Source organism: Squalius cephalus (assembly GCF_949319135.1).
Source record: "Squalius cephalus genome assembly, chromosome: 6".
Taxonomy (NCBI): Eukaryota; Metazoa; Chordata; class Actinopteri; order Cypriniformes; family Leuciscidae; genus Squalius; species Squalius cephalus.
Genome location: NC_137127.1, coordinates 6,659,977 through 6,687,613, shown reverse-complemented (window position 1 = coordinate 6,687,613; position 27,637 = coordinate 6,659,977). Strand labels below are relative to the sequence as shown.

Genomic DNA, 27,637 nt, shown 5'->3' with positions numbered 1-27,637 from the left:
TTCCAGACAGAAAGACCGCTTGTGACTTCCTCAACAGCATGTCGCCGTCAACAAAGAACAAATGAACTGGAGGCGAAGGCGCGCGCTTATTGGTGAAAAAGAATTGGCATGTGCATTGGTGCAGGGGTTTTAGCGGTGCTGTAAGCGATTTATGCCATTTTTCCAAGACTTAGACCACCATCGTCTATTTAATACCACAGATCACTAAAGACTGAACAATATTATGACTGATACTGATACAAATTATCTTAATGTTTAAGAACTAATATGCCAAACAGATTTTTAATTAGCCTACTTTATGCTTTTTGAAATTATTTTAATTTGCAAAAATGATACAGTAGTCAACATTTGAAGTGGATCAAAACCTTTCATTAAAATTATACATGAATTTTGAACAATACCCGTTCTTGTCTTTGGACAACTTTGATGAACTTTTTTGATCCACTTCAAATGTTGACTACTGTTTTTATATCAGACATCACACCCTGCAAAAACTCATTTCAGTGAGGTAGCATCAACATTTGCAGTAAATTACCGGTATGATGGTGTGTGTGAACAAAGGAAATGAAGATTACCTGTATGAGCATGTAAAAGGTCAGAACGTGCTGGCGTAAGAAATCTGCTTTCATAAACATCTGTCGTCGCCATTTACGGTAAATTCAGCTGCTTTTAACTGTTTTTCTATGTAAACACACACAAGACAGACGTCTGATCTTTTCAGTTCATCTGCACATTCTCTGCAATTATTGCATACTATAGTAACTACACTAGTGCGATGTGATAAAAACAGATAGAACTCATTATAATCAGTGATGCTGTCTACACTGGATGCGACGCAACACGACAAATTCCTGACAGTAAACTGATGCCACGTTCTATTTCTGACGTAATTCAAGACTCACACTACTTCTGACACGAAGAACAAATGGATCTGCAACAGTCGCTTTGTCGCGTCCAATGTAGACACAGTGTAACAATCCAGGTGTATGAAGAAAACAGTTCAGCGTTTAAAGATCAATTTCGATCATTTATTTCCACCAGAGTTTACTGGTATTTTGGTACTGATGTGTGAATGGTATCTTAGCGTTTAAAAGACAGAGCGGTGTCGCTTGTGTGAACAGGACATTTGTGTATTTATTTGAAAAGTCATTCTGGTAATTTTACGGTAATTTAACGGGATTGCTGTGTGCAAGGGGCTTATGTCTGCACATTAATGAAAAAATGGAGTCTCCAATTGACTATTTTTCTGCTCCTACGACTCTTTTTTTTTCCATTTACAGAGCTGAGGGCTGTCACAGAGATGGGTGTAATTTCTCAGGGCACCTATTTCAGTGATATTAGTCAGAGAGTAGGGACAATTTATATGTGGTATTTTAAAGTAGTCGCTTACAGCACCTTTAATATTACCTTCTCCTACACACAAACACCCACAGAAACATGCATTCACAACACACATGTTTTTGTACCATGTCTTTTTCAAGAGATAAGAGATAAAAGCATAACCTCTCATGAACTGCACACCAGTTGCTAGAAATAAATGCATCCGTGTCCTCAGCTTTAAATTACATACAGAAGAAGTGTGATGCATCATTTCCAAAGCCCCAGCAAAGCCGAGTGTGAATTACAAAAACATGCATAAATAAGTATACATAAATAATTAAATATGTTTTATGTAACATTATGTAACATTTATGTAAAACATAAAAATTATAATAATATCTAGAAATAAAATAATGTCTATTTAGCAGATTACACTTAATTTTATGGTGTCCTTGTAGCCAATAGGGTTAGGTTCAGAGTTAGTTGCATGTAATTATGCATCATTTACTGTTATTACTACAGTAAATACATGTAACATGTTATAAGGACACCTCAAAAAATACTACATTATAATTTCTAAAATATATGTTTTATTCAATTGTTTTATTATAATTAATTAAAATATAAATTACATAAATAATATACTGTATTAATATAAAATGTATTCTAAAATTAAATGTATGTTACAGTTTTCCATCAAATATGTAATATTTACCCAAGTAATAAGTAATGTACATGACATCCATTCAGTCGTTTCAGTTCTGAGCATTTATTTTCTCGGTTTATTTCGAGGTTGTGTGTTATCTAACTATTCTATCTATTATCTATACCAGTGTTTCTCAACTGGTGGATTGCGACCCAATAGTGGGTCGCAAGACCGTTTTGAGTGGGTCGCGTGAAATGTGAAGTAAAAAAACAACAACAACAACAAACCGCAAATCTAAATGTTTTCTAATGGAAGACTTTTATTTTGAAAGACGTGCGTGAACCCCAGACAGCAACATAGTATTGGCCCGGATCCGATCCACATCTGGTACGTGTGGATTCCATGCGACCCAGATGTGGGCCGGATCTTGGTCGAAACTATGTTGCTGTCTGGGTTGCCTATTCTGTCAGGCGCAATTTAAATAAACAGAGAAAAACGTGTTGTCTTGATTCAGTATCTACTGTCAGATGAGATGTTGTCAGGCTATATGTCAGCCTTGTTACGAAATAAAAAGTCTCAGTCTCACCTCAGAAAAACAGAATATCCTGTCCTGACAGACATTACTGTGCTCGCACTCTTCAATTGTCACTTCACTGTACATAAAGAGCTAATGAAATTACGAGCATGCAACATCGTACTTGCGTTGTCAATTAGTAAGTCATGAAATTACCAAAAAAGTACAGATAAATTACGTAACTGGTACATCATGTGTTAACTGGGAAGGATTTGCATGCAGGTACTATGATGTTTACTCTATTCAACAGGATCAGTGCCCAAATGTTTTATTAACCATTTGATTCAAATAAGCTGAAGCCATCCTCTGTCATCTGCCCTCCCTTCCTTTTTTGTTACAGTATGATCATCTCTTTTAAGCTCTTCATCAAATAAAGCTGAGAAACATAGAGCCCTGTCACTCATTTCAGTGGATGAGAGATGAAAGTGAAAAAAGATGCACTGTCAACAGAACAAAAATGACACCCTGAACAGCACAGAAGAGCTCTTACTCTATTCTCCCCCCTCTCACCAGTGCTCATTTCTATTGCACCCATCCTGTGAACACCGCAGGAGATGTAGCTCACTCTTTTTTTCTCTCACCACTGATAAACATCCGTAGTAAAAGTCTTCACTGCATTCATTTGCCGGGATATAAAAAGTCGCACAGAAAATGTACATATTTGCAGAAAGAAAGAAAGAAAGAAAGAAAGAAAGAAAGGAAGGAAGGAAGGAAGGAAGGAAGGAAGGAAGGAAGGAAGGAAGGAAGGAAGGAAGGAAGGAAGGAAGGAAAGAAAGGAAGATAGAAAGGAAGGAAGGAAGGAAGGAAGGAAGGAAGGAAGGAAGGAAGGAAGGAAGGAAAGAAAGGAAGATAGAAAGGAAGGAAGGAAGGAAGAAAGGAAAGAAAGAAAGGAAGGAAAGTAAGTAAGGAAGGAAGGAAGGAAAGAAAGAAAGGAAGATAGAAAGAAAGGAAGTAAGGAAGGAAGGAAAGAAAAGAGAAAGAAAGAAAGAAAATAATGAAAGAAAGAAAGAAAGAAAGAAAGTAAGAAAGGAAGGAAGGAAGGAAAGAAAGGAAGATAGAAAGGAAGGAAGGAAGGAAGGAAGGAAGGAAGGAAGGAAAGGAAGGAAAGTAAGGAAGGAAGGAAGGAAGGAAAGAAGGAAAGAAAGAAAGAAAGAAAGGAAGATAGAAAGAAAGGAAGTAAGGAAGGAAAGAAAAGAGAAAGAAAGAAAGAAAGAAAATAAGGAAGGAAAGAAAGAAAGAAAGAAAGAAAGAAAAAAGAAAGTAAGAAAGGAAGGAAGGAAGGAAGGAAGGAAGGAAGGAAGGAAGGAAGGAAGGAAGGAAGGAAGGAAGGAAAGGAAGAAAGAATTGAAAGAGAAAGAAAGAAAGAAAATAAGGAAGGAAAGAAAGAAAGAAAGAAAGAAAGGAAAGAGAAAGAAAGAAAGAAATAAAGAAAGAAAAGAAGGAAGGAAGGAAGGAAGGAAGGAAGGAAGGAAGGAAGGAAGGAAGAAAGAAAGAAAGAAAGAAAGAAAGAAAGAAAGAATTGAAAGAAAGAAAGAAAGAAAGAAAATAAGGAAGGAAGGAAGGAAGGAAAGAAAGAAAGAAAGAAAGAAAGAAAGAAAGAAAGAAAGAAAGAAAGAAAGAAAGAAAGAAAGAAAGAAAGAAAGAAAAGGATTTTTTGTGGAAAAAAGCTTCTATTGTGTGACAGCAGAAACAGATTCCTGTATAATTGTCCTGTATACATCCGCTGACCCACACCATAACTGAGAACAGAATGGATTATGATATTTATGTCTGTCTATTCAACCTCATGTGTCAGCATTTCCTCTCACCTGAAACATAATATTTCATAAGAGCACAGAAGAATAACGTCCTCTTATGGACACAACACCTCAGACAAGTGTTAATGCCGATCATAAAAACAATAATACATTCTATTCATATAGCACCTTTCATACAGAAAATACAGCTCAGAATATATATTAAAAAAAAACTTTTTATGTAATAAATAAAGTGAAAAAGGAAAAGAAAACATTCAAACAGAAGAGGTAGTGCTTGCTCCCTAAAATAATAAACAGATTTAGCCAACTGTGCAAATCAAGACTTCTTTGTCAGCATATATTGTGTAAGGTGTATATATTTGTTTCTTTATTTTCATACAGATTTTGAGAGATTTAATATCAGCACAAAAATAAATGTTTGCTCTGCCATGTGGATGCTGTTTTATATAAAAATATACTTTAGGCAACTTTTTACAACACGGTCATTTAACATTAGTTACTGTATTAGCTAACATTGACTACCAATGAGCAAAATAGTTTTTAAAGCATTTATTAATCTTTGTTAACGTTAGTTAGTAAAAATATTTTAAATTGTCATTAACTAATGTTAACTTGATTTTAATAATGTATAATAGCCAAATTCTGACTCTACCATCTGAATGTCTCAACAGAAATCGAAACTCATCCGACCAGGCAACATTTTTCCAGTCTTCAACTGTCCAATTTTGGTGAGCTTGTGCAAATTGTAGCCTCTTTTTCCTATTTGTAGTGGAGATGAGTGGTACCCGGTGGGGTCTTCTGCTGTTGTAGCCCATCCGCCTCAAGGTTGTGCGTGTTGTGGCTTCACAAATGCTTTGCTGCATACCTCGGTTGTAACGAGTGGTTATTTCAGTCAAAGTTGCTCTTCTATCAGCTTGAATCAGTCGGCCCATTCTCCTCTGACCTCTAGCATCAACAAGGCATTTTCGCCCACAGGACTGCCACATACTGGATGTTTTTCCCTTTTCACACCATTCTTTGTAAACCCTAGAAATGGTTGTGCGTGAAAATCCCAGTAACTGAGCAGATTGTGAAATACTCAGACCGGCCCGTCTGGCACCAACAACCATGCCACGCTCAAAATTGCTTAAATCACCTTTCTTTCCCATTCTGACATTCAGTTTGGAGTTCAGGAGATTGTCTTGACCAGGACCACACCCCTAAATGCATTGAAGCAACTGCCATGTGATTGGTTGATTAGATAATTGCATTAATAAGAAATTGAACAGGTGTTCCTAATAATCCTTTAGGTGAGTGTACATCATGTCAATATAAAATGCTATAGGAAAAAATTAGGTATGACAATATTAGGCATTTAACTATGATATACTAACATTTTAATTCATCATTTGATACCCTTATTGTGTACATAAATGTTTTTTCATTGTACTTATATTTTAAAAAAATACCTGCATGGAATTACAGCTGTAATTAATTTCTGTAATTACATCCATAATTACACTGTTGACCCTTCTCTTACACCTTAACCCACCCTTAAACCTAACCATCCCACCAAACCTGTCCCTAAACTTACCCGTATCCCACCTCAATAGCAGCGTTTCACAATACAATATGAACACAATAAGTACATTGTACTTATTTTTTGATGTAGTAGTTAAAGACACCCAATTTAAAGTGCGACCAATATACTGAAGAATAAAAAGATTGTTAGGAGTAAAGAGAGAATGTGAAGACTGAGATAAATGTGAAGAGAGAGCCAATGCAACAGAGGGCCAATCATTGACTGAAGAATCCTGCAGAGACAGGCACGAATCTCTAGAAGAAAATTGCAAGAGAGAGAATAAAAGAGAGAGAGAAAACGTGCAGACAGAAAGAGAGAGAGAGAGGAGAGGTAAGGGGTCTCTGCAGCACGGTTCAGTGTGAGAACGGCTCCAGTGCTCTGCTCTCAGGAGCAACTCGGGTCAAATGAGCGGCTTAACCTCACGCAGCAGTGTTGTTATTGATCACTATAACTATTCCGAATAATCTCTCTTTTTTGGTAACTGAAATAAAGCTGCTATCAAATAAAATAAATATTACATGATAAACTATTATGACCTTTTACAAAGTCTTGATTTTGTTTTTGGGGTGTACTAGAATGTTTTCATGCTTGATCGTTCAAAAAACGCATAATTTTTCACATATTTTACATTACAGCACAACAAATTTTGTTGTTTTGCACAGCAGTATAATGACAATAGTCTTTAACTTAGCCTCTCTCCCCAGTCTGGCTCGAACACGCCGGTTTTGATGAAGCCCCTCCTTCCGAAATACAAAATGTGCTGTGAGTGGTTAGCTGGATTGTGTGTTGTGATTCGGGAAATGTCCCACCTCTTCATAACCGCAAGTTCTTCTCTAGTGTAAATATTGAGGATGGCGTCAATTTCAAACCAATTCGAGCCCGATTCAGACCCTGACAATGTTAACAAACAAGAGGATCACGCAGAACGGATTTCATGCACAGACTTTGCAAGCACTGATTTCACAGGACGTTTCAGAGTGGTGTTTTTTGTAATTTCTTATACATTATAGATACGATGTTATCCACCATTTAATATTTGTTGGGGAAAACTAAGGTAATACAAATAGTAATCGATCATAAAACCATGGTTAATTTACCTAAGGGGTGGTGAATCGTCTTACAAAAGCAAGAGCTTACAAAAGGAACACAAGCTGTTCTCCAAAAATGTGCAGCGCACATAAATGTTGGGGTTATAATGTTCAGGAATAGCGAAAACACAAAGATGTTGATTTGGGTACATTTGAATGAGGCTGCTTGTTGTCGGATCAGGCTGAGGAGCAGAGATAAACTGCTAAAGTGATCGGAGGACAAATCAAGCTCTGATCTGATTAAATGAGAAGGAAGAGAGGAGTGAGGAGGACATAGAGGACTTCATCAGCCTCAAACAGATCGCCCACCACCAGTTCACTGACCGGCTGATGCTGATTGCACACACACAAAAAAGGTAAAAGATTATCCAAAATGCAAGTCAGACATTACAATAACTCACTAGCTAAGTCTGTCACAATTGGTTAATCATCTGATCAAGATTATTGTCACACTCACAGAAGGGAACAGACAGATGGTAAGGTGAAATGGTTTATTCGATTTAATCAAATAATTTGTCCATACTTGATTTGTCTATCCCGGCGTGATGACTCCGACCTCCAACCAGATGGAACTGGATAAATATTCTGATCCAATCTAACTTCTGACCTGCAATACTGCCTGAATCATAATCATACACTGTTCGTTCATTGGCCAGAGGAGAACTGGCCCCGACCGAGCCTGGGTTCTCCCAAGGTTTTTTTTCTCCATTCTGTCATGTGTCACCTGATGGAGTTTTGGTTCCTTGCCACTGTTGCCTTGGCTTTTGGCTTGCTTAGTTGGGGACATTTAATATTCAACAATATTATTGATCTGCCTTACTTAAGGTGGACGATGACACAATTTTCTTCTAAAAACAAACTTTGTTGTATTATTTTCATGTTATCACTGTGGAGCTGTTATCAAGGTGACTTGCTTTGACTTATTCAAGTAAAAGCAGAGTGATGGGACAATAGCGGGAACCAGACGATGGTGACTTCATGATAGGTGATGAAGACTTAGCTGGCGATGGCTGAAGTGGAAACTCAGTGTGACTCAGGATCGTGATCACAGATGGAAGACAGGAGACTTGACAGGACGATCTCAGGTGTGTGTTCAGGTAAGGAGTCTGACTGTTTATGTAGCAGTAACGTTGCAGCTGCAGGGAATCAGTGTCTGGTGATGATCAGCAGCAGGTGTGGTGATGGCTGACTGAGTGCAGGTGGGGACCAGAAGGGATGCTGGGAAGTGTAGTGCAGACAGGTTACAGAGCTGGTGACTGTGACAATTATTTGATCTAAATTGCAATTATTTCAGATAACCGCAATAATTGTGCAGTTTAAATTTCAATCACATTTTGCCATTCAAATAAGGGAAATTTAAGCGAAATACCATCAAATGCCTGTATGTATATCTCATACAGAATTTTTGGAAAATCAACTGAGACAAAGTTGATATTTACTGTAAAAGCTATTATACCCAATGTAGAAGTATGTTATATTTAGACATCCTGAGGTTCTGAGACACAGGCCTCCGGCGGTATTGTGTGCTTCTTCAGCAAGGCAGCTGGAGATAATCATCTACCTTTGTTGACTTGAAAAGGCGAGTTCTGCACACCCTGCTTTTTGCATGCCTAATCAGCTCCGACTAATTTCACTCCCCACAGGAGCGGCTCATGTCCGCTTTGAGTCGGCCCCTCCAGTTCTACAAGCACCTAGTCAGATGTTAAAGATGCCACTCAAGCACATAACTATGGTCAACAAGCCATGTCAAATTGTTTACTTCAATAGAGCCTATTTCCCTCCGCCAGCTATGAGGAACACAGATCTATCAATCTATCTATCTATCTATCTATCTATCTATCTATCTATCTATCTATCTATCTAAAATCTATCCAGCCTGATTTCACTAGCCATGTTTCCATCCACCTACTTTTATGCAAATTTTGGGATATTGAATAAAAACAAAATCTTGAATGGAAATGCATGCGCATAAAAAAAAGAAGAAAAAAGTGCATGAAAATGTATGTGCTCAAATGATTCAGATACTTTTTTTTAATCTGATATTAAGACATGCACATAAACTACGATGGAAACACATTTACTGAACAAATCCCTCAATGCACAGTAAAATACTCATGCGACTTTGCCTTATCAGTGTGTGTGATTAGATAACTGGACTAACCAGCGGATCAGTGTCATCGCACAGCATCTCAAATGTTGGTTTGATCATTCTGAAATACCTGAGCAAGTCTGTCATCAGAATGATTTGGTTTAATTTCCTCCCAGAATTCCTAAACACCAGCATCCGAACGCAACATGACAGCATTTATTGCGTTTCGTCTGTGTGTTCTGAGGTGCAAGTTATTTAAGATGTAGGAAAAAAAGAGCCACAGTTTCTTCCACGATTGCAGCAACTTCCATTTTTATTAGATATTTTGCGCCAATTTTCCAGGAAGTTACAATTGTTCTCTTGAACACATGGAATCGAAACGCTACTTTATTCGCAACTGTTTAATGCGATATTCCAGTTTTGCACATAAGTTGAATTCACAACTTTGGATGGAAACATGGCTATTGTTTATACGTAGGTTGTCGTCTGTATTGTAACATTTACAGGTAAAAAACCAAAATCATTTGTATCATAAATATATTTTAGTTACACTTGACTGATTTATAGATATATTTTAGATTCCTTTACCCTATCCCCAAACCTAAACACTTTTCAACAATATCAGACTAAACTGCGTGTTTGTGCATTTTAGGGGCGGAGCAATGAAGGAAGGAGTTTGTTTGGGCTGATATCAAATCTCAAAAGTGTTTCTCAGAAATTGCTTACTGCACCTTTAAAGTAAAAGCCTTTTCCCTCTTCTATGTACTACAAATATAGGCCATTCATACAGATTTTCTCACACAGCTACACTGCCTACACAGCACGATGCAAGCTCAGAATACAAACAGATACCAATACTGCAACAACGCACAATCGCGCTTGAACACAAACAAGCCTGAAACACAACTCTCCCAATGGAGCCTTGTGATAAAAACAATCCGGTGATATTACAGCAGAGCGGTACCGCTGTAAACCTGTTTTTATTGCACAGCATTATTGTATTCCTTATCCAAAACCTCTGTGGTTATAGCCTTAATGGAAAAGGTCCATTTCCACATATTTTTGTATCCCATTAAAGGTGGTGTACATGGAAATGCTCTCAGGACTATCTATTTTCTGACCCAAGGGAGCATTCAGGAATCCTTTTTGATTTTTGCAAATGCACTTGGAAGTACTCTTTTCATTTATACACAAAAAATATCATTTTTAACTGATATTTTAAACTGGCCAAGATCCAATATCTAAGCTCCATCACCTACTGAGACTTACATTTTGCAACATGGGGTGGATGTGCACTGCATGAATAAGAGTGAAATCAGTGTCAGTCTTTGAACAACCTGTCTTCTGCACTCCAGGGTCTGTCCGTGAGCGCGCGGAAGCTTATACCAGTCAAATGAAGGAGGTGTTATGAGTATTGAACATCCTCCCTTTGCCGAGTCTGCCTGTACAGTGCTATAGTGCGCCCACCAAACGCCATGAAGTGCATTTACTATGCCTACACACTGTTATGATATCTGAAACATGAGCTTCATTTTATGCTTGGCACAGTCCATAGAATCAAATTTGTTGCAGAAATTGAGGCAGAAATGTCAGTCTGGATGTGTGGCCCTCTTCAGCTTAATTCAATGTTGTCCTGAATTGACAAACTTCAATGTCATCTGCAGTGTATGCAGCAATATATTTTTGCTGGAGGCACCTATTAAAATGTCATGGCAGTAATAAGTCAGCCCGGACATTGTGGCAATAATGTTTATCAGACTATAAATATTGATATATGTGCTGATTAATATCTATGATCACTAAACTAAACTCACTTAGGGCCCTATTTTAACGATCTGAAACGCAAGTATCAAGCGCGAAACGCAAGTAACTTTGTGGGCGGGTCTTGGGCGCTGTTGCTATTATACCGGCGGGATAAATGACTCCTGTGCCCGACCCAAATCTAAAATGGGTTGGTCTGAAGTAGCTACATTATTCATAGGTGTGGTTTGGGCGTAACGTGAAATAAACCAATCAGAGCGTCATCTCACATTCCCTTTAAGACCAGGCGCGCTTGTTCTATGGCGGATTGCTATTGTAACGGCGGATTTGCCAGGCGCACGCTAGGAGCGGTTCACAGCCGAGGAGACCGACGTTCTCGTCACGGCCGTAAAAGACAGAGAAGGTACATTGGGGATGGAGAAACCCACCCAAATTAGCTACGGTTAAACAGGCGTATAATAATTTGGGTAAATGTGTAAGCTAGATTTATGCCTATTTTTTCACATCTTCATGGACACAACAATGAGTTCCTCGTGTGTTAATATTTTTCCTTGTAATAATGTATGGTTTTATAAAAATGAGAACTGCTGCATCTGTGTGTAGATAAGATAAGCAAAGTGTATGCGCGTTGTGCACACGCTACATGATTATGGCCAAGCATGCGCCCTTAAAATAGCATATGAATAACATGCGCAACGCGCCACTGGCTTTAGACTAGGTTTCTCCTGGTCAGTGGCGGAATTGTTTTCTGAAACTGCAAAATAGCACCAGTGAACGTTTGCGCCGGAACACGCCTCCTCTTTCAGCTGAACCGCCCCCGGGGAGCGCAAGTTAATTTCCTAACTTACCGCTGTGCGCGGGTGCAAAATAGGAATGATACATGCGTCGGTGTACAAAGTCAATTGCGCTGGGTGCAAGATAGGGCCCTTATAGTTGCAATGGCACATAAATGACATAATAAAATATGCAGCTCTGTAAATGATTTCATAATGCTTTGTCTCTAAATTACAGTTTTCCCACATTTATATTTGTTCTTTTTTTTTGCAAAAAACTTTATTATCATTATAAGCTTTTTTTAAATAATATTTAAAAATCCATGTCATGACTCCTTTTAATGTCTATGCATATTTAACATTTGTCAGTGTCATTACAGATAAAACATTAAAGGATTCTTACTGACCCAAAACTTTTGAACGGTGTATGTACAAATGTATAATGCCCTGTTAGTCCACTACACTGCGATGTATTTTCAGCATCTCGCACCATGAGCGCCAAGATTTTAAGAAACAGTCAAGTCAGGTCTTGAGACCCCTGAGATCTGTTCCAGTCTGTCGAGTTATATCCAGCTACCATTATTAATTCATTTTAAATTGTATCATTTCATACAATATTCAAAACATTTCACAACATTATTCCTGCCTCTGTACAGCATTTAACAGTGTGCACTTCTTTTTATGTAAATGTAAAATATGTCGCTTCAGTCACCTTTGTCATTTTGTTTCTCAGTTAAAGTTGCATCTTGCAAAGTTGCAGGAGTAAACATTAAAGTAAAACTGCTCTCTCTCTCTCTCTCTCTCTCTCTCTCTCTCTCTCTCGCTCTCTCTCTCTGATGTAATCCTCTCGTTCAGCCAATAGCATCTTCCCTGCACCATGACATGGGTAAACACCAGCCACGCACTAGTGAGGTTTCTCTTCATAAAACATTCAGTCCTAGCACACATTTTAATCTTTAATATCCCGACCGTAGCAACAGTGTGGAATGATCTGTGCGCAGACAGTCTCACATACACATCCACAAACAAACACATGCATGATGAGGAAGACACATCTCACATGCCTGAACTTCATGCTGTGCAGCATTTACAGTGGCACTATAGTAAATGAGCAGAGAAAGAGCAGTGGTGTGAGTTTGTCACAGACGGTGTGTCTTCAGTTGCACTGGTGCAGTGATGACAGAGCAATACTGAGCCAGGGAACAGACCGCACTGCTCCACTGCCGGGACACACTGTCTCTTTATCCAAGTCGTGTCTCTTACTACAATTTACTATGCTGGAATGAACTTCAGGGCTAAACAATAAACATTGTCTTCTGTTTTGTCAGTTGTGCCAGTAGTTATACCTTAATAATAAATAAATAAATAAATAAATTGTGAGATATTTTGAAAGATAAAAAAATAGTATTGTTCATGTAATACTATTTTTAATATATTATATACAGTGTTGGGGTAACATATTATTTAGTAACATGAGTCACGTAATCAGACTCCTTTTTTCAAGTACTAGTAAAGAAACACATTACTTTTAAATTAAAAACAAAATATCTGAAGTTACTTTTTCAGATAAGTAACACAGGTTACTCTGTTTTCCCAATTATTAACTGACAGCTCTTCTGTCCTCGTGTTGAGAGAAATCAGGAGTGAGTGCAGAGGCGTTGTGTGTGAACATGATGGTTATTGTAGATCTAGACTAAATGTGAACATGCATTTATTCATCTCTCTTGCACAAAAACAGATTCAGTATTCCTTAGAATGGATAAAAACAGTGAAGTGCAATCTCAGAATATTACACAAACCTGCAATTATTAAATATGTTAAATAACACACTTTGTGTATTTAATCTCACTTTATTAACCATGGTTAATATCACACACAACGCCTCTTAAATTGGATCGTCAAAGGTCAGCAGCAAAGACATTGCAATGTATATTTAATGTATATAATGTATATAATATCACAATCAGTGTTGGGGAAAGTATTGCGTAACTTCCTATGTAATTGATAATAACGGCTAGAAATCAGCATTTTAAAATTAGCAGAATTTGCAACAATATTCAGTGCATCAAAAAAGGTTACTTTGAAATTAAAACACATGTATATAATTAACAAAGCCCAATATGGTACAAAACTTTCTGATTTCAAATATTAAATGAAATGTTCAAACTTATTTCTGCTATTTAAATCACATCTATTTATGGTTCATGTGATGGCCCCACTTGTTATGCAGAATCCAGCGAACAAACCTGAAATTCAATCCTTTCCTAACTGGCATTTATGAACAAGCTTCACATTTTATTCAAGATTAGTATACGGTATCACTTAAGACTGTAGGGTTAGTTTGAATCCTTCCTTGTTGGTGACAATAAGGGAAGTTTGGTTAGAAGCACTAGACTCCCATGCTGAAAGAGTGCTATTATACAAAGAGCTCATGACGAAACGAAGTAAAGGTTTTGCAGAGAGAGAAACACTAAAGGAGCACATTAACCAATACAAAAAAGACAGTTTATGGTCTGCTCTGAGAGCCAGCCAATGAAACGAGTCGAGCTTCCCCAAAAGACCAAGCCGACCAATGAAATCACCAGCATTAAATTACAAGAATTTCAGGGCAGAGGAACCTGGACAAATTCTTTTGGAAGTAAACTGAAAAGGACACCAAGATTTAGATACTATACCTTAATATTGCACAAATAGTTCTACAGAATCTCAGAGTTGGGTGACAGAAGCATCAGCATGGCGTGGGAAAGAGAGAATGAGGTCAGGTACAGGGGGAAAGACAGAGAGCTTGAGGTCTTTGTACAACGTCACTCACATCCACATTACTGGCAGGTTTCCATTACAAGCCACTGGTGGGAAAGGTCAGTGTGAGAACAACAAGATTCCATCTATTTATTTGCAGTGTAAGACCATTTGTCTATTGTTACAGTGTGTGCAAAGGGACATTTACACTATTAGCAAACACATTTGACCGTGTTGTTTGGGAGTCACCTTAGCAACTGTGAAGAACCCTGAGACCATTTGAGCACTCGGCCTCTTACTGTTGAGTTCCTTTTCCTTCTGTTTGCAAATTTACATACTACGTGTGTACTAAACAATATCTACTAAAACACAGGAATTCTCTACATATTAATTATATAACTTGCTCTTAACACAAGCCAAATTAATTACCAATAAAGTAAAAATAGAATAAAAGTCAGTTGCTAAAATTCTAAGTGAGCTCAGTCATCACAACATCATAAAGTACAGTATACAAAATGGATATTCGTTTTAAGATTTGAAAAAATGAAAAAAATAATATATATATAGAGAGAGAGAGAGAGAGAGAGAGAGAGAAAGAGAGAGAGAGAGAGAGAGAGAGAGAGAGAGAGAGAGAGAGAGAGAGAGAGAGAGAGAGAGAGAGAGAGAGAGAGAGAGAGAGAGAGACTTTAGCTTTGGCTGGTTGGTGGGAAACTTTAATATAAAAACACTCTGGAATGTGTAACCTGTACACATACAATTTTGGGTTGTAACAATTCAAATCATTCCCCATAATAACTAATATACACTCACCTAAAGGATTATTAGGAACACCATACTAATACTGTGTTTGACCCCCTTTCGCCTTCAGAACTGCCTTTATTCTACGTGGCATTGATTCAACAAGGTGCTGAAAGCATTCTTTAGAAATGTTGGCCCATATTGATAGGATAGCATCTTGCAGTTGATGGAGATTTGTGGGATGCACATCCAGGGCACGAAACTCCCGTTCCACCACATCCCAAAGATGCTCTATTGGTTTGAGATCTGGTGACTGTGGGGGCCATTTTAGTACAGTGAACTCATTGTCATGTTCAAGAAACCAATTTGAAATGATTCGAGCTTTGTGACATGGTGCATTATCCTGCTGGAAGTAGTGTAGTGTTGTAGCCCATCTGCCTCAAGGTTGTGCGTGTTGTGGCTTCACAAATGCTTTGCTGCATACCTCGGTTGTAACGAGTGGTTATTTCAGTCAAAGTTGCTCTTCTATCAGCTTGAATCAGTCGGCCCATTCTCCTCTGACCTCTAGCATCAACAAGACATTTTCGCCCACAGGACTGCCGCATACTGGATGTTTTTCCCTTTTCACACCATTCTTTGTAAACCCTAGAAATGGTTGTGCGTGAAAATCCCAGTAACTGAGCAGATTGTGAAATACTCAGACCGGCCCGTCTGGCACCAACAACCATGCCACGCTCAAAATTGCTTAAATCACCTTTCTTTCCCATTCTGACATTCAGTTTGGAGTTCAGGAGATTGTCTTGACCAGGACCACACCCTAAATGCATTGAAGCAACTGCCATGTGATTGGTTGATTAGATAATTGCATTAATGAGAAATTGAACAGGTGTTCCTAATAATCCTTTAAGTGAGTGTAGTATATACTGGTGCGTTCAAGTCATGTCGAAAAGATCGTATTCATGAGTTGAACGCACATGAATGCCACCACAAAGTCGTAAATACGAGTGAGAAGCTTTTCAGAGTGTTTTGTAAAAGAATTGACACAATTTTTTGTATCGGAATTATTGTAAATTTGAGGATCCTAGGTAAAAATTGGACATGAACGCTCTTTCAAGTCGTATCTACCACTGGGAAGTTCGGGGATAATTTTAATACCCCAAGTTCCAGAGTTGGGTGGGCCATAATCTTTAAACATGGCAGAGGGAAGAACGATTGCTTCTGTATGGAAGCTTGTTTTTGCCATTGAATAAAACAATTCAAAAGATAATTGCGACTTTTTATCTCACAATTCTTATTTCTTTTCTCAATTGTCTCAGTGGAGTCCAAAAGAGACAACTAGAGCAAATTTTTTTTTTTTTTTTTTTACATTATCAGCCTAAAAAATGTGAAGTGAAAATTGAAAAAGTCAAAACTTCCTTTTACTTAGAAATCTGACCTTTAAAAGAGTTATTAATCAAAGTCCCAAATAGAGCTGATTCTTAAATAGTTCATCTTTTATTTTAAATCAAAACATTGAATATTTACATTATATTTCCCAAATTCCCCCTAAAAAAGTTTTGAAAAATAAATAAATAAATACAAATCTTTTGGACCCCCAATTTATATTTTAAAAAAGCACCCTTCATCAGTGTTCATATGACAATGTTAAGAAGGCCGTATGGAAGACTAATATTTTGACTTAGAAGAGCGTCTAAAATACGCAAGAGAGCATTCTCAATAACTAGCTTTTCAAGCTCCACTTCATCCATGACATCAGTCTGGGGGTTCAAATCGGACATCTTCACTTTGAGGATTATCAACTTTAGCTTTTTTCTTTAAGTAGCAAGATAATTATAAGGAGACGTCTTTCATTTACCCAACACAAGGGTTTCGCTGCTGGGGCTGATCGGCAGAAAGTCATGATGAGGAAGACACATCCCACTTTTAGCCTGAGCTGTTCAAAATAAAGCTCCTTAAAGGGCCAGGGATTATTATGAGTGAGATTTCTTTACTCGAGTCCTCTTCAACCTCCCACACGCACAGCTATATACGCTGCACACACACACACACACACATGATATAGCCATGGCAGGCTTGAATCATTAAACCAGCCGACACACATTCTCACTCACACACACGCTGTTTTTTCAAACCAGCAAGAGATTACAGAGCCATTAATTTCATTCATCATCCCCTCATAAGATGATTTCCGACATGGAGGAGGAGGCCAAAGAGAGCAGAACCAGCGGCGGTAAATCAGGGCTCAAACCCATTTTAGAAACATGATCACAATAATCAGAAGCAGTTGCTGCTTGAAAGCACAAAAATATGGCATGAATTGCAGATAAAGTGGTAAAATTGGTGGATTTACAGCTTTGTGTAGCAGAATTTTTTTGAACCAAAGAGATTTCACTATGGACAGGGCTAACACTGCAGCAAATTAATAAAAAAAATTATAAATCTAGCAAACCTGCAAGTTAGGGCTGGGCGGTATGACAATATATATATCATTACCAAGGTATAAACTGTCTATCGTTTTGCTATATCGTTTATATCGCAGTATGTAAATGTATAGCACTATTGACACTTCAGTGTGATGAAACATCACAAATTCATATCTCTTTCACGTCTTATTGCGCTTGAATGCTCAAAATTATGTCAAAATGCCCATCGTGTGGAGTATTCATGTAAACACAGCCGGTTATGTCTCAAGTGAAAGTAAACAGTTGGGTGTAAACTGGATGTGTATCAGTATAATGGACCCGTGCGTTTGGTCTTAAAGTGACAGCAGCCTAATAAACCTGCAGCTCTGTGTCATTAATGTGAATCAAACTACAGAATAAATAACCTTTTGCTCTTGACTGAATAACTTTTTTAGCTTTAATAAGAATAAAGGTAGCACTTTATTTTACAGTCCTGTTCCCCGTGTCCATACTATATACTTATTACAGTTATTACAGTAATAACTAGGTACTAACCCTGAACCTATACCTTTAAAACAAACCATAACCCATTACTTTATATTAACCAGTACTTTCTTAGGTAAGTACACTGTAAATAGCCTACACATACTGTAAAATAAAGTGCAACAAGAATACATTTATATTTAATTCATACAGTGACGACTATGCAATATTTCACTTTTACATTTGATTATAACATTTCTGTACTAATTCTAATTACATGTTAAATAAAAAAAAAAATTATTCATATTTTTTTGTATTGTATTTGTCCTATTGTTTGTAATTTTTCTTATTTTTCATAGCAGAAATGAGATCAAATAACACAAAATAACTATATTGTGATATATGTCGTTAATCGTGAAATCAAATTTCTCATAAGAATTTGGTCATATTGCCACCCCTTGACCGCCAGTGATCAGAATGCATTTTTGTAATCCAAGGGAAAAGTCATATGAGCAATATGACTTTTTTTTAACATTATTATTATTTATTATTATATTATCATATATATTCTATTATTATTCTATTATATTGCAGTTATATTGAATTGATTGAATGTAATTGAATATACTTTATTGTCTCATTTCTGGGAAATTTGATTTGGACTTCCATAGCATGGCCATAACATAACAAGTATATATATCTAAAAATCTCTTGGGGAAAAACTACATTGGAATTGCATTTGGAGAGATGGTGCCTTGATTTTCATTGTAGGCCCTGTAAAATCTTTCTAAATGTGCTTGTGTGATCCGAGAGGAAAGTACTTGCTGTTTGCACGGTAAACACACTCATGTTTTACACTGTGGGATCATTCACCTAGAAATAACAGCATGTACTTCCACAAATGGCTGACACACAATTCTTTTTTCCTCTAAAACGCAAGACTGCACCTCGAAAGCATTTCCTCAACACATTTTATGGTTAGAAAGAGCAATATGGCAATGGGTTTCAGAGATGCATCTTCAGCATGGTTGAGTGCACTTGCAATTAGAGCTAATTAGAGTTCCAGGGTACCAGAACACAAGAAGCGATAAGTAGAGATGCCCACATGTCCTCACAGGAATATGAAGCCGGAAAGTCAAGGAACCCCATTGAATAACACATAGAAAAGCACATAACCTTCATGACAAACCTTAAAAGCACAAATACTCCATTATCTGTGTTTGTGTTTAGAGGACAATTACATGCGTGTGCTAATTTGTGTTTCTCTTTCTCTCTGATTCCCTCTCAACCCACTCGCACAAACACACTCTCTAGCCGTGGTTGTGTGTGTGCTTTTTCACTGTGACCTGTAGATGTGAGAAGCTTATAAATTGCCTGCAATCACTGAGAACAACAGCGAGGGAGAGGGACGCGAAGAGCTGCCGCCTCAGTGAAATTCAAATAGCTTCTGCGAGGGCATCTTATGATGAGAGCTCACTCTTCCCTCAGAGATAGAGAGACGATACATAATTCATGCCAGCTGAACATCTAGGGTCATGCTAGTCATGGCAAACTTTTTTAGGCAAAAGACTGATGCAGGTCTACTTTTATTTTTATTCCATTAAGATCTGAAGATTTAGGGGTGATGTACAATATCAAAATAATCACAATGAATCCTTAGAGAAAGCCTATCGTTCATATTTTATTTCTTTACGAATGAAAACAAAGCTGTGAGGGATGGACGCACAGTCCTTCATATATGGCTAATTTGTACAATAAGTTCTCCACATGTTTTTTGTCGGCAGGATTTTTTTTTAAAGATATTTTCAATTTTGGCACAGCTGAATGATTGACACCTACAGTAAAAAACTGTGGAAATGAGGCCTATGAAAACTTTTTTCACTGAATGCTTAGTGAAAAAAGTTCGAGTTGGTTCTTGTAAAGATTATACATCATTTTTTGGGGATTTTTCAAGTTTTCCCAAATTAATTTTATTTAAATTATTTATTTATCTAAATTATTCAATTATTTATTTTTCCCAAATTCATTTTATTTAAATTATTTATTTATCTAAATTATTCATTTATTAATTTTATTAAAATTTATTCATTTTCTATGCAGATGTTAACTAAGGATACGTTTACACGACAAAGATGTACTAAAAACTGAAACGTTTTTCCTTCGCACTTTCGCTTACAGATGATGTACAGAAAATGTATTATTCTGCCAGGCCAGTAGTTGGCGATGTCCCTTTGTAAAGAAACGCTACGTGCCTATACAGTCTGTAGTTTACAGTCTGTAGTTTTTCCATTTTTGTAGCTTACACGAAGATGATAAAGATATCGTTTTCAAAAACTTGCGGAAACGTTGTTTTCCGTTTTTATTTAGAAAATGTATTTTTCTTCATATAGCAATAATGTATTTGTTGCAAAAAAACTAAACAAATAAATAAAAACTTACAAAGTCAAGGTTTTTTTTCCAATATTGTGCAGCCCTACATGGAATATAATGTAACATTCATATGGGTTAATGTTATGGTACATTTATGATGCTTTATTGTTTATTTTTATATGATGTATTCATGTTTGAAGCCCTGGTCATCATATATGTTCACTGGAAGCATCATCATCCTGCTGGGTTTGAGAAAAACGAGAAAATGAAATGTTTTTTATTTAATTCATTTAATTCAGGCGGACTCTCCCTTTAAATATAGCCCGAGTTAAGCCAATGCGTAACATAAATAAACCCGGTAAGTAAAGTCTGTATAGTCAGCATTTCTGAGCATCACATTAGCTGCAATATGCTACACTTAACACATTTAATTTCCCCACATCACACCTTCAGTTTCACGATCGTACCAGCATGGAAACATGGGTAGCATTTTGAAAAGCACATTAGCGGCATTAAGTGAATCAATCTTCCACCGAGCTGCTGCAAAATATGAACAGTGTGTTTGCTGATTGACAAAAGAAACACACAAGCTAGGCCAATTCACAAGCAGGTCTGAAGCCACCGGGGAGCTTTAAAGGAAACGATGAAAGCACTTCCTGGAGGGACTGAATCTCAGTATAGTGGGAACAAGATATTTGGGGTAAAGAGGGAGGGAGCGAGGGAGAGAATAAAAGGCTGACCTAGATCCGCCTTTCACTTGCTCCTTCCCCCGGAGTAGGTGTCCTGAACCCCGAGGCCGAGCTGGCAGGCCTGCAGCGAGTACAGAGGGAGTGGCGGAGGGTGGAGAGGACGATAAACAATGACTGTGCACTCTCAACCTCGGCCGCTCAAGCTTCGCTGGGTTATTCCCCTGGCCACATCCATGCAGAGGAAGAAAGAAAAGCTGGCAGCTTGCATGCTCTGTCACAGTCTCTCCTCCATTACGTCAACACGGCACTGCTGCACATGGCGCGCACACACACACACCTGCTGCTGGCTGCTCACCTCCCTGCCTGGCACTCACTACACACACAGCCCACCGATACAATCAGCACTCACAGATTCAACAAACCAGATTCAAAATACCAGAGAAAACTTACTTTAAAGTGGTTCTGATGCCGATACTGACGACATAATAATGACAATATATTCACAATATGATCCAATTTTACCCAATGTTTACTTCAAATATCTGAGAACAGACAATGTGCACTTTTGGCAAGGAGGACAATTGTTCATTGTTAGTTGTTAAATGGCTAATTATTGGTAACAATATATATATATACAATATAAGGTTTCATTTGTTAACATTAGATAACTACAATACTGCATTAGTTAACATTAACTAATAGGGCTGCACAATATATCGAAATATCGCAAATGTATATATCGCGATATGCAATAACTGGGGTCATGAACAAAAGACAAAGAGAAAATCACTCACTCTTGGCTGAATAACTTTTGTAGCTTTAATAAGAATCAGTATATATTTAATTCATACAGTGAAAACTAACCAGTGTTTTATTTGTGCATTTGATTATTCAGCTTCTGTTTTTGAATAACCCTAATGTAGGATAACCTGAAACCCTAAACCCTGTGGTTTACACTGATGGTAAAATAACACTTTGTACGCTACAGTAAAACACTGATGTTCACTTTCAGAAGTTGTAGAGATGTTTTCTTGTCACAAAAAGAATGAGAAACATGTATGTAGGTTATATAATTTTAAATATATTTTAAAGATAATTTAAGTTTATTTTACACACCTTAAGCATTATCGAATATCGCATTATTTAATGAGTTATCGCATATCGCACTTTTCTTCAATATCATGCAGCCCTATTAACTAACAATGAAAAACGCTTTTATTAATCTTAGTTAATGTAATTTCAACATTTAGTAATACATTATTAAAATCAAAAGTTGTCTGGTAATATTATTAAATGGACCTGAGCAGACAAAATCAAACAATGAACAGTTGGATTTTTATTAGCTAACGTTAACAAAGATTAATAAATACTGTAACAGATGTATAGCATATTGTTAATTAATGTTAGTTAATGCATTATTACTGTACCTAATTGTAAAGTGTTACTAAATTATTTTAACTAAAACTATTTTAACTAATAAAAAATAAATTAAATTATTACTGTAAAAATGTTTGTAACTTTTACAGAAAAAATATTGTAAAAAAAAACTGAAGTTAGGGCGAAAAATTGTAAATTGTCATTTTTATGTTTGTGTCCATATGTGAGAACTGGTCATGTTTTATGTACTGTGCATGAATTCTGATTCATCATGTGGCTTTCTGTTTTACCAGCTATGTGTTGACGGTACATTTTGAGTTAAAAAAGCAGCTTTTGGAAGTTTAGTGCATTTGATATATTATATCACTTAATGAAATATATAATTGTCACTGTGAATTTGCAGCAATTACAGCTGGCAGTTTTTATCATAAATGTAACCGTTTTTTTTTTTCTTCAATAATCTGTAGCACAAAATAATAATGGCTTTAAAGTAATGATATCATTCAGAAACCAAAATCTGCCTTTTTTGTTTGTGCTACATTTAAAAAACAAGACATAAAATCATCCACATTTACAGTATTACATAGGATGTCGTCATATATTTTACTGAGCCAAGAAAATGTCTTAAGGATTAAGGAAATGTCATCACAAGGATTGAGAAATCATTCCTGGATTTGATATTTCTTTCCATTTTACTCAAAACTTTCTCGCTTGTACTGTAAAACCATCCCGATAGGCCTTTAAACATCAACAGGTCAACACAATGTTGGATTGTGGCAATAAAACAAACACTCGTTCCTCATAAAGGCAGTTTAACGTCTTCACTCGGATGGCTCTTGAAAAATTCCTCCCGTTTTTCCTTCTTCTAATCCTCTCTAACACGCAATGATTGTCTTGATGTGTGTAAACCGTATGAAAGCCCTGAGGGAGTGTGTGTGTCATCTAGGAGCCACAGTCCTCTCAGACTTCTGAAGGCTGAGAAATAGGATGCTCTCAGATTGACTGTAATAGAAAGCGATCTGCCGGCTCCCGTTTCATTTCGAGCTACACATGAAACAAAGGCTTCCTCAAAGAAAGACAAACAGCTCCATACAAGAAAACATGTGTGTCTGAGACTCCTATTAAAATAAATCACACCTGTCTCAGTTAATTATCTCTTATTAAACAACTTTTTATTATTATCATTTTTGATATTATTCAGAAAAAAAAGTTGGAACCTGGAAAGATTTAACCACGTATTTAGGACTTAGGAAACCAAATATAATAATTCAAGATTCAACCACTGAAAAACTTGTATCGGTCAATCACTAATATGAATATTGTGTAGGATTTTTTTGAAAACTTCAAAATTTCTCAAATGTCTCACATTTTATAAATAAATAAAAAATAAAATAAATAAAAAAACACTGAAAACATGTACTACTGTCATAAAGTAATGATATCACAGTATATATATAAGTATCTCTGTGTTTTGGGGAAAAAAATTGAGGGATCCCAAAAATAACAAAAAAGATCATCTTTGTTGCATTAACTTAATCTATAGTTTTATGCATTATCTGTTTCTTTATATGAAGTTAATAGAATAATTAGCTTGTATACAGTATCATGACATACAGTTTTTGGGCTAAATCTTCCATGTTTGACATTACACAACATCATTTTATGAAAAATTCATAAATATTCCTACCAAAATAAAGAAATGGGAAAACTACTATTAATGTTGCATCTTTGAAACCAATCTTTCATTTGAAAGCCACGCGTCTAGCATCTGTAAAACCGCATTCTTCCATCTTAAAAATATATCTAAATTACGACATATGCTTTCATTGAAAAATGCAGAACAGTTAGATCATGCGTTCATGACCTCAAGGCTAGATTATTGTAATGCTCTTATGGGTGGTTGCCCTACACGCATAATAAACAAACTCCAGTTGGTCCAAAACGCAGACAAAGTAAGCCCAGTTCTGTCAACACTGCATTGGCTCCCTATTAAACATTGTATAAATTTTAAAATATTGCTGACTACTTTCAAAGCACTAAATGGTTTCACTCCGCAGTACTTGAGCGAGCTCTTAACGCATTACGGTCCTTCACGTCTATTACGATCTCAAAATTCTGGCCAGTTGATAATACCTAGAATATCAAAATCAACTGCAGGCGGTAGATCCTTTTCCTATATAGCACCAAAACTTTGGAACAATCTTCCAAACATTGTCTGGGAAGCAGACAGTTTAAATCTAGACTAATAACGCATCTCTTTTACCTGGCATTCATATAGAACATTATACATATCTATTATTCAAATTTTTATTATGCTGCATAAATTAGATCAGCCGGAACCGGGGACACTTCCTATCACACCTGATGTACTTGTTACATCATAAGTATGGCATCTACTCTAATGTTAGTCTTTCTGTTTATTCCGAGGTTTACTGAACTCAGCCGGATCCGGGCCGTATCCAGATCAGATGGGGGACCTGCACCTAGACCCATCCATGACGCAGCCCTGAGGTGCCAGCCTCATCAGCCCTGTGAAGGCCTCATCGACACGACAGCCATCGGCACTGATCCTCAACAAACTCGTCTCCATACCGGCGTGATGACTCCAAATCCAGATGGAACTGGATAATATTGTGATCCAATCTGACTTCTGACCTGTAATGCTGCCTGAATCATAATCATACACTGTTCGTTCATTGGCCAGAGGAGAACTGCCCCGACTGAGCCTGGGTTCTCCCAAGGGTTTTTTTCACGTGTCACCTGATGGAGTTTTGGTTCCATGCCACTGTTGCCTTGGCTTTTGGCTTGCTTAGTTGGGGAAATTTAATATTCAACAATATCATTGATCTGCCTAACTTCAGGTGGATGATGAGACGCAATTTTCTTCAAGAAACAAACTGTATTATTTTCATGTTATCACTGTGAAGCTGCTTTGATACAATCCGTATTGTAAAAAGCGCATTAGAAATAAAGGTGACTTGACTTGACATGGATCATTGAGAAAATTCTACTAGCTACAATTGAAAAGAGTGAAATAATTGGGTTTGGTTGTTTCCGTATCCCCAGTGTTTATGATGTAACCCTCCGTTCATCCCGGAGTAACAGACCTCCCATAATCTGCCGGATTTCACAGACTCCTGTCCAGCCAGTGCTTAGCAGCCAGCCATCCGTGCTGCTTTAATAAACTGCTTGATTTACAAGCGCCCAAGGGGCAGTTTTGGAGACCAAAGCATACATTATTAATGGATGTGTAGTGTTGACATCATGCCAGAATCCATACAACACTTTCCTGCTTATGGAGCAAATCCAATACTATGATAATAAACTGTAAAGGGGACACATGCATTTCACATAAATAGATCCTCTGAAGTCGGTCCTGATGTTTTCACTACAGTCTCAGATACTCAGTCCAGGCATAGAGTGATGCTGATGTACATGCAGAATTTGCTTTCATTGTATCTTTCTTCCTGAAGCTGTCATTCTGTAGAACATCTTTTGTCTTTACTTTTTGTAAAGAATGATAGACTTTGGTGCCACTTTATATGGAAGGGTTAGTTCACCAAAAAATAATAATTATCCCGTCAGGTCAGAGTTCACTCTTCGGCCATAACTATAGTTTATAAAGTTATAAACATGGATATTTTTCTTACAAAATGCATTACTTTGCTTCAGAAGGCCTTTATTACCCCCTACGGATTACTTTTATGATGGATGGATGGATGCTCTTTTTTGGGCTTAAAAAAAAAATGGTACCATTCACTCCCATTATAAAGCTTGGAAGCCAGATATGTTTTTAATATAACTCCAATTGTGTTTGGCTGAAAGAAGAAAGTCATATACACCTAGGATGGCTTGAGGAAGAGTAAATCATGGGATAGTTTTCATTTTTGGGCGAACTAACCCTTTAAGTGTCTTCAATATTGACATTGTTTGATAAAATGTAGTTATTGTGTGTGAAAATGCGTGAATGTAATTACAGCTATAGGCTAATTACACTATTGACCCTTCTCTTACACTTTTAACTACCCTTAAACCTAACCATCCCACAAAACCTTACCCGTATCCCACCTCAATAGCAGCTAAAGTGTTTAGCGATACAACATGAGCACAGTAAGTACTGGCTGACTGTATACAAAGTAAACAAAGAATATTTTTTCTTATGTAAGTGCATAGTAGTTAAAGACACCTAATATAAAAGTACACTACTCCTTTACACCAAAACATCCCTCAGGACGTTCCCAAACCATCTTGAACCTACCCATTATGGGTCCACACATATTTGAGAGTGCCCTTATAGAGCTTATAGAAAAGAATACACAAAGCTATTTAAATAAACAGACCAGATTCCAGTATAGCAACAGCAGCACTTCAGTGTGTGGTGTTCTGATTTATGGGAATGCAACACATCATCAACAATAGTCATGAATGATGAGGGCGAAACAAGCCCGAAAACAATCTGTTGTTGTAAGACTTTTTCGATTCAAACGAGCACTGCAGCACTTATTAGAAGTAACCTGCCGGGTTTAGGGGGGATGCTGCTGGCACCTGCTATTAAACCCACTGCGCACGCTTCTCCCAGCCTGCAACAAAAGGTCTGCTGATCGCTGTTTTTCGGCAGCACCTGTGCTGATGAGACTGACCTGAATTGTGCAGGTATACTCCGTATCATCCAGCAGTCTGACCGTACACAAGTATTCTCGCTCCAGGTTTCTGACGCTGCCACTCATCAGCCGACTCAACATCATCTTCTCACCGCACGATCGCTGCTCTGCGTCCAGGACCAGAACAAAAAAAAAAAAAGCTCAAGCAATGTCACATCGACCAAACTCTCCGGTCGCCCAGGTAAAACGCGCTAACCGAAGCCGACAGCATCTTTCTCCGATGACATGAACGCCGCGGGTGTTTTATTGTTGGTTATTGCGAACAGGTTCCTCCAGCACGCTCGCATCCAGGTCCAGATGAAGTCTGTGGTTACGAGCACGAGCAGACAGTAGCAGAAAGCCCGTCTGTTGACCATTCACCGCTTGATATTTGAGCAAGGGGGCGGGACCAGAGAAGCTGATTGACACTCCTTCTAGCCAATGGTTACGCTATCAAAATAAGGACTCGTTTGAAATGGACAATGAAAGATTGGGGTGGTGCTGCGTATTTGGAGGTCATTGTTGTCCAATAACATGCTGGACAAAGGTAGTAGTAAGGTTATACTCTTATTTTTCTGCAGCTATAATCGGTAACACTTTATTTCAATGTGTCCTTGTTACATGTATTTA

The 27,637-nt window shown here is 37.4% G+C and overlaps 1 protein-coding gene across 4 annotated transcripts in view; it reads right to left on the bottom strand.

Moving 5' to 3' along the window:
• Positions 1-27,376, bottom strand: part of frmd5a (FERM domain containing 5a) — a 110,709-nt gene extending 83,333 nt beyond the window's left edge. For all 4 annotated transcript variants that reach the window (XM_079875051.1, XM_079875053.1, XM_079875052.1 and 1 more), the window contains exon 1: positions 27,008-27,376. In XM_079875051.1, coding sequence (XP_079731177.1) covers positions 27,008-27,112 — 105 coding nt within the window. In that variant the 5' untranslated portion in view covers positions 27,113-27,376. The remainder of the gene's footprint in view (positions 1-27,007) is intronic.
• Between the last annotated feature and the right edge of the window lie 261 nt (positions 27,377-27,637).